The 11,797-nt window shown below is 59.0% G+C and overlaps 2 protein-coding genes and 1 long non-coding RNA gene across 3 annotated transcripts in view; 1 reads left to right on the forward strand and 2 right to left on the reverse strand.

Annotated features, from left to right (window-relative positions):
- Positions 1-4,247, reverse strand: part of DMTN (dematin actin binding protein) — a 27,527-nt gene extending 23,280 nt beyond the window's left edge. The window contains exon 1 of the mRNA XM_059178733.1: positions 3,997-4,247. The gene's annotated coding sequence lies outside the window, so the exon portion shown is untranslated. The remainder of the gene's footprint in view (positions 1-3,996) is intronic.
- On the forward strand, positions 4,014-6,133 carry LOC131834302 (uncharacterized). The gene is made up of 2 exons (XR_009354814.1): positions 4,014-4,134; positions 5,741-6,133. It is a non-coding gene; the product is annotated as an uncharacterized LOC131834302 (long non-coding RNA).
- On the reverse strand, positions 4,491-11,229 carry FGF17 (fibroblast growth factor 17). The gene is made up of 5 exons (XM_059178746.1): positions 9,629-11,229; positions 9,415-9,451; positions 6,573-6,750; positions 6,259-6,365; positions 4,491-5,346 (listed from the first exon to the last, which is right to left on the reverse strand). Exons 1-5 carry the CDS (start codon positions 9,661-9,663, stop codon positions 5,053-5,055), a joined length of 651 nt encoding a protein of 216 aa, XP_059034729.1. The 5' UTR covers positions 9,664-11,229; the 3' UTR covers positions 4,491-5,052.
- Positions 11,230-11,797: the final 568 nt, after the last annotated feature.

The raw sequence follows: 11,797 nt of genomic DNA on the forward strand, positions 1-11,797 counted from the left end.
GGGACCCCAGACCCTCAGTTCCCAGCATGCTGCCGCAAGACCAGTCTCCTAACACCTAACCCTAACACCACGACTGCATGGTCACTCTCTTTCTCAAAGCCCACGCTACCACAAAGCCTTCCACAATGTGACCCAATCTTTTCCTGCCACTCCTCCAGGCAAACTTACAATTCTAGCCAAACCCATGGACTGCTCACCTTCCCCTGAACGCACCTCACATCTTCCTGCCTCAAAGCCTTTTTCCTCATGCTGTTTTCCCTGTCAGTATCTTCCCTTGCCTGTCTTTTCTGCTGACTGGAATCCTGCTCATTCTTTTATTTTGTAAGAGGTGGGGGGAGGGGCAGAAGGAGAGAGAATCTCAAGCAGACTCCCTACTGAGCTTGGAGCCTGATGTGGATCTCTGGACCCTGAGATCATGGCTTGAGCCAAAATCAAGAGTTGGACACTTCCCCGACTGAGTCACCCAGGCGCCCCTGAAATCTTGCTCATCCTTAAAGATCATGCAAACCCCAGCCCTGGCCCCATGCACTCTCCCGTCCCTGAACCCACCGTGCCTGACTGGAAGTGGAGACCATCCCACTCAGGTGATCAAGAAAGGCAAGAATCAAAAAAAAAAAAAAAAAGAAAGAAAGAAAGAAAGGCAAGAATCTAGACAGTAACCCTCACTAGCTTCGACCACAGATGAGTTCATCTCTCTGAGTCTGCGCTGGCTCACACATGATATGGAAACAATGTCACCCCTTGAGGAAGGGGCTATATGGGGGAATGCCTCACATGCTGCCTGGAGCATCTCCAGAGTTCCGTGTGTATCAGTGTCCTTATTTCTAATAGCTCCTGTCTCCTTTCCCCCTCTTTTGGGATGTACCAAATGCCACTTTGCTATTTTTTTAGGTTTGAGAGAGAGATTTCCAGAAGTCCTTAAATTTCAAGTGTCTTGAGATCTTGACAGGGGATGAAACAATATCTTGTCCACCCTTTTTGTTTGCTGAAGGGCTAGTGCAGTGTTTGTACATTGTAGGGAGTAAATAAGTATTTGGATTAACTGCTTAGGACCTGTCCCCGCCCAAGTCCCGCTAAGGATGGAGGGTGGAGGCAGGATTCTGGTTCTCCTTCTGCCTCCATCTTCAGGGACTGCAAGGTACTGGGCCAAGGGCTTCTTTCTCAACCTTCAGTTGGTTTAATTCCCTCGATAAATACTTGTTGTGTAACACACAACCATTCCACAAGCAGGAATAAGGACAGTTCTGGACAAGCTGTGGTATGTGCCATAAGGCCAGGGCAAGTGGGCAGCCAGAGAGCCCCATGGTACCACAGGCGACTGCTAGCCCAAGAGAGGAGGCAGGTGTACGGAGCACAACAGACAGCAGTGGTCTCGGCATGCAAGCATTCTGGAGAAAGGCGTGCTGGACAGCAGGAACCTCACGTTCAAAGATGGGCAGGGGTGCTGGCCGAATGGCAAGGGCTGCTGTTTTGCCACAGCCCCTGGAGGGGACTCATAGGGACAGGGCTGAGTGGGGTTGTACAGGAGCTAAGGAGTCCACTGGGGATCGCATAATGTGGGCAGAGCTGCGGTTTAGGGTGACGGAGGGTGAGAGAAATGTGTGATGTCCTGGAGGGGGTGGGGGTGTCGGGAGGCAGAGACAAGACTCGGAAAGCTACTGTAGTAACTGAGACAGACCCTAGCGAGGTCTGGCAATGGTGCAGAGTTTTCGAGTGTGGGAGAGAAAGCAGTGGTGCGCAAGGGGATGATGGCTGACGTGCTGCATTGCTAGGAGAGACTCAGCAGGAAGAACAAGGCGAGAAGAGAAAGGCAGAAATCTTAGGCAATGTTTCTGTGAAGTGGAGCCAGGGAAGTGAAGGGTCCCAGTGACAGAGAATGAAAAGGTAGGAAAGAGCTTCAAAAAGGGACAGTCCTTCATGGGATCCAGGGCTGAGGCAGAGGACACCTAGGTCTGAGGCCGGGGAGCTCACTGGCCACTGAAGTATGAGGGATGGGGCTCAGTATAGTGACTTTAATACAAGCCAGCTTGCAGGGACTAGAAAATGAGTGGATTACCCCCCCTGCCTCATCTGGCTGTTGGGAGGACAGGACAGAGGAGGGGAGATCTGTATGCGGGCTGTTCTTAGCTGGAGGTTTTGGTAATCCTGACCAGCACAGGATCTGAGGCACCTGCTGCCGCCTCCCTCTACTTGTTCACATCCTCCCAGAGATGGATGCACTCATCTTGCCCTAAGTCTTCCCCCACGGTGTCCACCCCCATTTGCACACTTGCTTAGAAACTTCTGGCACACAGAAGCAGCTGGGATTGCTGCAGGCAGCTATGGGGTGGTCCAAGGTCTCCCTCCCCTACCCATGTTAAATCCCTCAAGACCCCATGATCCGAGATCCATTGCTTTGGCCTCTTTCTTTCAGCATCTTTGAAATCAGCCCCAGTTCGGGGGGGGGGGGGGGAATGAGCAGAACAGACTTCGCCAGAGTATGAAGAGGCCCTCTGGGTATGGAGCCTGGACTTGGCAGAGGCACGAAAAGGTGTGGTGAGAGGGTTCAGAGAGCCAAGCCTGAGACCCAAGGCCACCAGCAGGCGTCAGACGTGCCAGGCTCGGGGCTCGGGGGCTCAGGGCGGGGCAAGGCGAGTCACTCTGAGATGGCACAGGCCTCAGAGGCCGTCTTCCTCCCTCACCCTGCCCACTCTCAGTCCCTCCTCACCAGGTTTCACCTCAGAAAGCAAGAAAGGAAACAGTGAGGGCTTTCTGGAGCCGGCCCCCAGAGGCCTGTCTGTGCTGGGGAGGTCAGAGAGAGGGAGGGAGGGGCAGGAGAAAGGCGGAGAAGAAAGCAGAGCAAGACAAAGGGCTCGGGTCCACCTTTGAAGCTGTCTCTAACCCAGCCAGGGAGGGTGGGGTGGGTCTGAGAAGCCGGCTGGGGGGAGGCAGTCTAGAGTTATAAAGAATATCTTAAATTCCTGTGGAAATCAGCAGGATTGTAAGAGCCCCCCTCGCCAACACACCTCCTTCCCAGCCTCCTACCCCTGCCCCCCAAGTCCAGACCTCCACACCTGGGGGCCCCAACCCTTTGTCCTCAGGTAATTGCTGGGTGTTGCCCCTGTGTTTAAAATCCCATTGAATTCACCCGTTATCAGCTGTGGCTCCGGACCACCCTCTCTACCCCCCAACCCCCAGAAAACCACCCCCAACACATCTCCTGCAGTCTTCACCAGGATTAAGGCTCTTTGTGATGTGTGTGTGTGGGAGAGCAACCTGATGCAAAGCACTTATGACAAGTTGGGGGAGAATGTCTGTCCCAGGGCCTGGGGGACCTCCCTCTTGGCGGCTGCCTTCAACCTGCTCAGAGCTGGGGGTGTCAGACCGCTCCAGTCCTCACCAAAGGAGAGGCGAGGGACCCCCAACCCCCACCGACTCTGACTGTTTCACCCACCTCCCATTTTGACCGAACCAGGCTCCTCCCCAACTTCCAGATCGGTCCTTATAGGCCATTCTTGGGAAAAGTCAGGGATAAGGGAGGTCTATTCATCCTTTTCCCCTCTCTCTCCACAACACTTCCCTCTAATAGCTTTGCAGAAAGAAGGGGAAACTGAGGCTGGGGGTCCAACGACAGAAGAGCGGGCTGGGGCGGGGAGCCTCCTAGCGAAGGTCTTTCCCCTGTACAAGATTAAGCGCAGAGGAGGAAAGAGGCAGCCTTTATGGCCTCTTAGTTCTACTCCCCAAAAACACACCTGGAGGCGTCTGGGAAAGCCCACCCGAGAAGCCGGAGTGGGGGAGGGGGCGCCGGGCCCCTAACCCGCCCGCCGCGGCCCCCCTCCCCACAGGGAAGCGCGGCCCAGCCCGCCGCCTCTAATTGCGACTTCCCCTCAGGTGTGGCCCCCGCCCCCGCCCCCCGCGGGGACCCGGGGAACAAGAGGACGCATTCTCGCCCTCACTCCCCCTTCCGCTCGGCCGAGCCCTCCTCCCCTCCCCCGCCTCCCCTCCCCCCCTCCTCACCGGAAAACAGCAATCCGGCTACCGGCGAGGAGGCTGCGGCGTCCTCCGGCCGCCCTGGCGGGCGCTCGGGCCTCTTGCCCCGGCCCCGGCCCCGGCGGCTCGCCCGCCGAAGGGCTTGGGTTTGCTTCGCCCCAACAGGTAGCACGGGACGCGCCGTGCCAGCCAGGAAACCGGAGCCCGCGCGGAGGGAGGGGCGCGCCCGTGGGTCCCGGGCCCTGGGCCCGCCCCGGGGCCGCCAGCCTCGCGCCGGGCGGAGGTGCGGGGCCTTCTCGGGGCCACCCACGCCCCGCTTCCCCTGCGGGCGGCGCTGCCCTTCGCGCCCCGCGCGCCGCCCCTCCACCTGCCCCTCCACCTGCCGGGTCGCGCCCGGACCCGGGCCACGGGGCTGCCGCGCGGCTCGTCCGGGCTCTGGTCCGCGCCGCTCAGAGAGGCAAGGTTGTTACCCTCGCGGTTTGGGACTTGGATCCCTCCACCCCGCCTTCAGATAACCCGTTTGCAGGAAAATGGTTTTATTCTGGGACTCGAAATTGGGGGTGGGGGTGCAGGCCTGGGTAGTGGAATGTGAAGAATGGCCATCTCTCTCTCTCTTTCGCTTCCCCCCTTTTCTTTTTTCCTGAAACAAACACAAAAGTCCCTTCCTACAGTCTGGCCAGGAGGAATGTGGAGGCTGGGAGCAGACTGAGGAAGACTCTGCAGGCAGAGTTTAAAGAGAACCACCTCCGGACCGTGTCTGCAGGGCCTTGAATCTGCTGCCCTTTCCACCAGTTTTAGGGAGCCTGCATCCGAGGGAACACTACAGTTCCTCGCCTGGGGGTCTGCCCCACCCCCACCCCCGGGGCCTATTTCGTGCGGGGGTCTGGGGCGGCTGCCCGGAGGCCCCAGCCCTGGTTTGTGGCAGTCCCGCCCCTTTCCGGCTCGAGGCTCTGACGCTGGTTGGTCTTCCCCGTCCACCTTGGGGGCTCTGGTTCCCCTCCCTCCACCCCAGCCCAGTCTTGGGATTAGGAAGGGAAGGGGATGGGAAGGCTGGTGAGGGGCAGCTGCCCCCAGTGTCCCCGACTACGTCAGGGGCTGTGGCCTCCGAGTGCGCTTGGTCCGGCGCGTGGGGGCTGAGCCCACGAACTCGAACTGTTTCTGCCTCTCCGCGTGGTTGGGGAAGGGCAACTGGCCCTGGTAGAGGCGCTTGATGAAGTGAGCCTCTCGTTGGTTCTGGCGGCTGCGAGAAGCTTGGCGGGGCCGACCCTGCCTGGTGAAGGCCATGAACCATCCCTCGTGCCGGGCATTCTGGAAGGCTGTGTAGTTGTTCTCCAGCACGATCTCCGTGAACACGCAGTCTTTGCTCTTTCCGCTGGGCTGCGGAGGGAGGGAGGGAGAGGAGGGGTGTTCGTCCACCCAACCTGTCTGGTTTGTCTGACTTTTGGAGGGAGCGGCAGGGGGCTGTGTGCCCAGGGGTTTCTGCCTGGGGAGGTGGGTGCCCTTGTTGGAGAGGTAGAAGTGGGAGAAGGGAACAAGGTTTGCTGGGAGTCAGATCTGAACTTAAATACAGGTTTGTCATTTGGAAGTTGTACGCCCTGAGCATGATGTTTAGCCAGTGGTATAGCATGGTAACTGTTGGGTGGAGGCCAAGGAGGCAACAGTCTGAGGAGAAGAATGGGCAGCTGTCTGCAGAATAAAGACTATGTCAGGAGCCACACAGCCATCCATTTGGCCCTATCCAAAACCTTGACACTATGCCCATTTTTTATAGACAAGAAGCCTGAGGCTTGACCGAAATCAGCAAATATTTGGTGAGAACAGCCAGAACCAGAAGCCAGGACTGACAAATGCTAAAGGAAATGGAATTCTCCCTACGCAACAGTGCTGGACCTGCCCGAGAGCTCACACCAGCTGGTGCTTACACTAGTAGGCCTTTTGTGTGTCATCTGCCTGGAGGGATCCTGTGGACCCCGCTGACCTTGGGGGAGCTTGTGGCCATGTATGAATGCCCACTCTCAGCCCTGATCAACACTTGACCCTCAACACGGGGTCTGCAATCTCATGAAGGTGCTAAATCCTGACTCACTGATTGGATCTAGCCTGTAAATCAGAGCCCAAGACACTTAGGGATCAGTAAGTGTCTCATTTAAATGGAGAAACAAGAGTGGCTGAGTGTTGGAGTGTGAGTAGAAGTCATCTTGGCTTGAGCCCAGGGGAGGGGAGTGGGGTGCTGTGGGGCAGGCAGAAAGATGGATTCATTCCTCCCCTCGCCCTCCTCTCAGGTCTCACCTTCCCAATGAGCTTGCCCCTCTTGTTCATACAGATGTATTTCTCACTCTCAGCACCCTTGATGCGCACGCGGCTTCCAAATGTGTCCGTCTCCACTATGAGTTTGGCTGTGATGGGGGAGGGGGAGAAAGACCTCTGTCTGTGGGAGCTGTCGGCTCAGGGGTGTGGCAGGGGGCCCCCCAGCCAGCCTGACCTCCCAACTTTGGTTGTGGGGGGGGCACCGGGAGGCTCTTCCACTTCGGGCCCCTGCCTGGGCACAGGATCTGTTAGGCCACCAGTGGTGTGAGTGGCCTCCAGTGAGGGCTGGGTCTCACCGAACTTGTTGCCATCCTCCGCGGTGGCAGAGATGCGACGCCCGGTGACCTGCACGTGCTTGCCACTGGTCCGGCTGTAGAGCTGGTACTCTCGGATCTGCCGCCGGCTCAGCTGGTCGGTCATGGCGCCCTGGTCCCTCACGTACTGGTTAAAATTAGGAGACGGGTGATTCTCCCCCTTTGCGGTTACCAAGGGAAAAATAGTGTCAATTTGCTTTGGGTGACACCACCACTGGTCCATCCAGGGGAGAGGGGTGTGGAGGTGAGTGTGATGGGGCAGGCCACTGGTCCTAGGAAGCAGAGGTGTTGGGGAAAGGGATGTATGACCTTCCCAGGCCAGTGGGTGAGCCAGTCATGATCTTTTGGCTCTCCATCTGCCCAGGCTTGGGGGACACTTGTGATCTAGTGCAGACCTGGAATCGTGACTCTGGTTGCTAGAAGGAACCTTCAAAGTTATGGAACCCAAGTTCAGCACTAACGGTGGGATCCTGAGCTTCTGCATGTCTCCCCTGCCCCTCCTCCTGGGTGCTCAGGACCCTCAGAGGAGCCCGTCCACCATTCACTGTTGTCCCTCTGGGGGTGAGGGACGTGGAGGCTGCAGCAGCAGGAGGAGCCAGTGGGCGTGGTCCAGGGGTGCTCCCGGGAGGTGCCAGGATGCCTGTGCCCCTACGCAACCGAGGCTGGTGGCCAGTAGGGGCGCTGTTGCCACCAGCTTCCGGGGTCCACCCAGGCGTGGTGCAAAGCCAGGATGAGCACCATCTCCAGGCCCAGTCTCTCCCTACCTATCTGCAGCAGTGAGTGGAAGAAAACCACACCACTTCCCGCTCTCTCTCCAGTGAGGTGCAAACCAGATGCCATTTCTGAACTGCTTCAACCCTAGGCTCAAATGTTTCTCTCTCCACCCGATCCTGCTGGCCCCACTCTCCCTGGCCCAGGTCCCTGAGGCCACCTTTATACCAGGCCCAATCACAGCCGCTGAGACAGACCTGGACCCAGATCAGCATCTGTTGGAGGCCACCTCTGTTGCAGAGGGAGGAGCAGGAACAGGAAGGATCAGCTTTGAGGAAGGGGGTGGTGAGTGCTGTGGTGGCTCCAGGCTGACCCTGTAACCTGCTCAGGGTTAACCCTTCGTGTGTGTCACTGCTCATTTCCCACTGCAGCTGGGCCACTGGCCAGAAGTGCCGCCAGGACCCCCACCTATGTGAGCAGGGTCTGGAGACTCAGAGCAGTAAAGTGCGTCCCGCACCCCACCGTCGAAAAACCCGAGCCCAGCATTTGGGGTGGGGGCTAGCCTCCCTGCCAGGGGGTGGGGTCTAGCTGGCCTGGGACCCTCAGTGGGGTCCAGCCCGGCCCCAGCCCCCATCCTCCTGGCCCAGGTTCAGGCCCTCCGCCCCTCTTGGCGGGCAGCCTCCTTCTGGCTGTCTGTTCCAGGTCAGGAGCAGAGAGGGCCCCCCTGAAGCCCCCTCCTCTCCTTGTCCCCCTTCAGGCCCTGCACAAAAGCAGCCCCACGCCCCCCCCCCCCCACAGCCCCACAGCCCACAAGTCGCTCTCCCCGCGGGACCTGGCCTGTCCCTTTCATGTTCCCGCTGCGGGGGGACCTCCCCTTCCACTGCCGCAGACAGCTGCTTGTCAGACAGCCCCTCAAGCATGGCTATAGTCCGGCCTGCCGGCCCCCCCTCCAGGGGGGGTGAGGGGGCACTTCAAGGGGGAAAGGACAGCTTTGCCACCTTCCCTGAGTCCTGAATGGGGCCTCAGCCAGGCCATAAACGCCCCGGCCAGCCTCACCATTGTGCTAATTCCCGTTCCAGAACAGGTTGGGCCCACCCCCAGCCCCCTCCCAGCCAGGCTGGGGGCTTTCTTCTTGCTCTCCCTGGATGTGTGAAGCAAAAGGCCTGGAACGGGGGCTAGAGCAAAAGGGGGAAGGAAAAGAGGGGGGGAGTTGTCTCTCTCTCTCTCCCACCCCCCCACTGCTTCAAAGGCAGCCCCTTTCCCTCTCCCAGAGAAAAGGCATTTACCTTCAAAAAAAGTCCCCACTGGATATGAAGAGAAGCGGGCCTCTGGCCTGGGAAAGCCAAGCGATCTCTCCCCAGAGCGGTTCTGGACCAGTGCATTTTAATAGCTGCACTTTTATGGAGGATCACAAAAAGGGACCAAGCCTCGCACAGGGGGCTGAGGCTTGGGGTGGGGGGTGTGCATGGGGGCGCTGGCATGGGGTGGGGGGAGTGTGGAGATGCAAACCCTGAATCTTGTCCCAAACAAACCTCTTTGGGCTTGACCTCGTTGCACTGTAGGTGAGGAGTCACCCCACCCTGGCTGGGCATTGGGACTGCCCACACTAGTCCCCCAGGGCAGCACACCCCTGGGACATCTGTGATGGAGAGAGTGGGGTAGGAAGTGGAACACACAAGTGGTTTTTCGTGGAAACCTGTGTTTTCAGGTAGCTCCCAGTACAAGCCTCACCTGAGCCAGCACCTCTGCCCTCTACCCATCTCCCCAGAGTCCATCCCTCAAGCCTGAGCTGCCGCATGCGGTTAGCCTTGGGGGAGGAGGGCAGAACCCGTGTGGCAGTACAGAGGGAGAAACAGAGACTCCAGGACAAGTAGGGATAGGGAGGGTCATGGAGGGAGGACAGATAAAGACCTCAGTGCATCCCCAAATGTGCCTTAGCCCCTTCTACCCGCCTCCAAAGACTGACACCTCCACCCACCCCACCACCTCAGAAACCATCTGGATCCAGGGAGAGGCCGGAACCTGCCTCTGTCCACCAAGAGGAGACTACCCCCCGCCAAGCTGGGTGGGGTGGGGGAGACAGGGAACAGCTAGTGGGGGGGCACCCGCCTACCTGAGTTTGACAGCAGAGAATCAGTAGCTGGAGGCACCTGTGTGGGAAGACAAGGCAGACCCTGGTGTGGGTGCCAGCAGTCAACCCAGGGCGAGCACCCAGGTGCCCTCCCCTCACCCCCCCCGCCCCTCCGGGTGGGAGTCCCGATAAGACGAGGTCTGCCCCAGGCTGGAAAGGGCAACGAAACTTCCATCCAGAGAGGCAGCACACTTACAGAGTGACGTGGGGCAGCAGGCGGGTGGCTCCCATCTCCGGAGAGAGTCCTTGGGGTGGTGGCCCCCCTGCCCCCAAACTCAGGAGCAAATATGGGCAGTCCCCAGGGGTAGAGAGGGGTAGAGTCCCAGAGAAGCCAAGGTCTCTTCAAGCCACAGGTTTTCAGGGGGGAGAGGAGGAGAGAGAGGGGAGGAGGGAGAGAGAGGGAGGGGAGGAGTGGGGGAGGAGGGCGTAATTGGGAGACTGAGGTGTGAGGTGTCCACCTTCCTGGCCAGTGAGCGGGCAAAGCAACTGCTGGCGGGGGCTGCCAGCCTCTTGCGGGGCTGCCCGCGCACAGAGTCTGGAGCTGCTGGCTAAGGAGGCTGGACCCCGTGGTCTCCCACGTTTTCCCTGACCCTCAGACCTGGATGGGAGGGCCCCGCCTCCGTTCCCCAGGGGCCAGCTTCTCCTGCCCTCAGGTCTGGTGCCCCACCTCCCCAAGGGTGAGCGCTGGTATCATTCCCGGGCCAGGGGTTGCTGAGTCTGGCTCTGGGGGTGGAAATTCCCAGAAGCAGCCTTAAAAGGAGGAGCCTCCCTCCAGGGGGCAGGCGGTGGGCTTGGCTAGGAGCGCTGGCTTCCACTGCCTCTGTCACCCCTGGCTCCCCCTCTCTGCGGTCTGGCCACCCGGTTAGAGGTGTCAAGGCCGCCCCGACTGGCAGCAAATAGCGGGTGCAACAGGTTGGGGACCAGGGATGGGGGAGAAGGTGCAGCTGGGGCTGTGGGAGGACCCAGTGTGGGCTTGAGAGCTGGCCTGCTGACTCAGGACAGACAGGCTCTGAGAGGGGCTGGTGCATTGGCACAAGCTCCTTTTCTTTGGGCCCCAGGCACTTTTCTAGAAGTGGGAACAGTAATGTCAGAGGATCCAAATGAGATAACTGCACTGAGCAGATGTCAAAAGGCATAACATGTTCTTGGGCCCCACCCACCATCCTCTCTGGGGCAGTGGCTGTCCCTAGGGCCTCCTCCCTGCGCCCACCAGCCCCTGCCTGGGATGAAGCACCCACCAGCCTCTTCACATGACCTCTGGTCCCACCCTGCTGTGCGGTAGGACCAGTATTACCCCATTCTACAGACAGGGAAACTGAGATGCACTGGTAGGTAGTTAGCTCAGAATGACCCAGCCAGTGAATGGTGGGACTGGGCTCCTGAAGTCCATGCTCTTTCTGTTCCACGGGGGTCTCGTCTGGAGCCTTTCTGCTGTGTCCATGCCCTCTGGGCCAAGATATCCAAGGCCCCAGAGGCTGGTGATGGGGACTCTAATTGTCCTTTTCCTTTAGAAGGTGGGTGATGGTGACTGTGGAAGCAGGCTTGTACTTGGGGGGAATCTCTGAGGGAAGCCCCCATGTAGGGAAGCAGAGCTCACATCTCAGCTCTGAGCTCCGAGGTCTAAGCGCCCCGAGGATGGAAAGAGAAGGGGAAATGTTATGTGGATGTATTTACCTAAAGAGATGAGCAGGAGAGCTAAACTCTCACCTCCAAGCCTCCTTCTCACCTTCCTGAGCTAGATCAATCCACAAAGTTGTCTGCCACCCCTCCCCCGCCCCCAGACAAGCCCAAAGGCCACCTCCTGGCCACCTCCAACTGTCCAGGTCCAGCACCTGGCTCCCAGCTCCGCCCTGGCACCCTGCAGCGGGGCTCAGGGTCCTGTTCAGCCTGAACTGCCCTGGGGAGTGCGGGGTTGGGGGAGCCTTGTAACTGGGGGAGTCCGGGGTTGGCTCCATACTTGAATAATACTGTCCAAACTGGAAGGGTTCTTTGAGATTCTTCATCTGGTCCAGGCCCCTCACTCACTGATGAGGCCCAGGGAGGGTCTCACAGCTAGTTAGTGAGGGGCACGTGACTCGGACAAGGTACCGGGTACCCAGACTCCCGGTCCAGTGCTCAGCATTTTCCATGCATGCCCCACCCTGTCCTGCTCCTCTGCTTTCATCCAGGCTGGTGCCCCTGATGATTTCCATTTTCTATATTTGTTCACTTTCAGCCCGATTTAAACTCTGCCCCTTCGAGGAAATGCCCGAGTCCACCTGTCCGCTGTGGCTGGTGCCAGCTCTGGCTTTCTTCTTGGGGCAGCCTGGGACCTCACCCACATATCTGCCTGCTCCTAGGTCCCAGTAGGGCGCTCAGAGCTATC

Source organism: Mustela lutreola, chromosome 1 (genome assembly GCF_030435805.1).
Source record: "Mustela lutreola isolate mMusLut2 chromosome 1, mMusLut2.pri, whole genome shotgun sequence".
In the NCBI taxonomy this organism is placed as follows: Eukaryota; Metazoa; Chordata; class Mammalia; order Carnivora; family Mustelidae; genus Mustela; species Mustela lutreola.

What these genes read in the sequence shown, in the direction of transcription:
- FGF17 (XM_059178746.1), bottom strand. Translation starts at nt 9,663, where the DNA reads ATGGGAGCCACCCGCCTGCTGCCCCACGTCACTCT. An exon ending in CTGCTGCCCCACGTCACTCT is followed by an intron (nt 9,452 to 9,628) that starts GTAAGTGTGCTG and finishes CTTCCCACACAG; the next exon opens with GTGCCTCCAGCTACTGATTC. An exon ending in GGAGGATGGCAACAAGTTCG is followed by an intron (nt 6,366 to 6,572) that starts GTGAGACCCAGC and finishes CCCCCATCACAG; the next exon opens with CCAAACTCATAGTGGAGACG.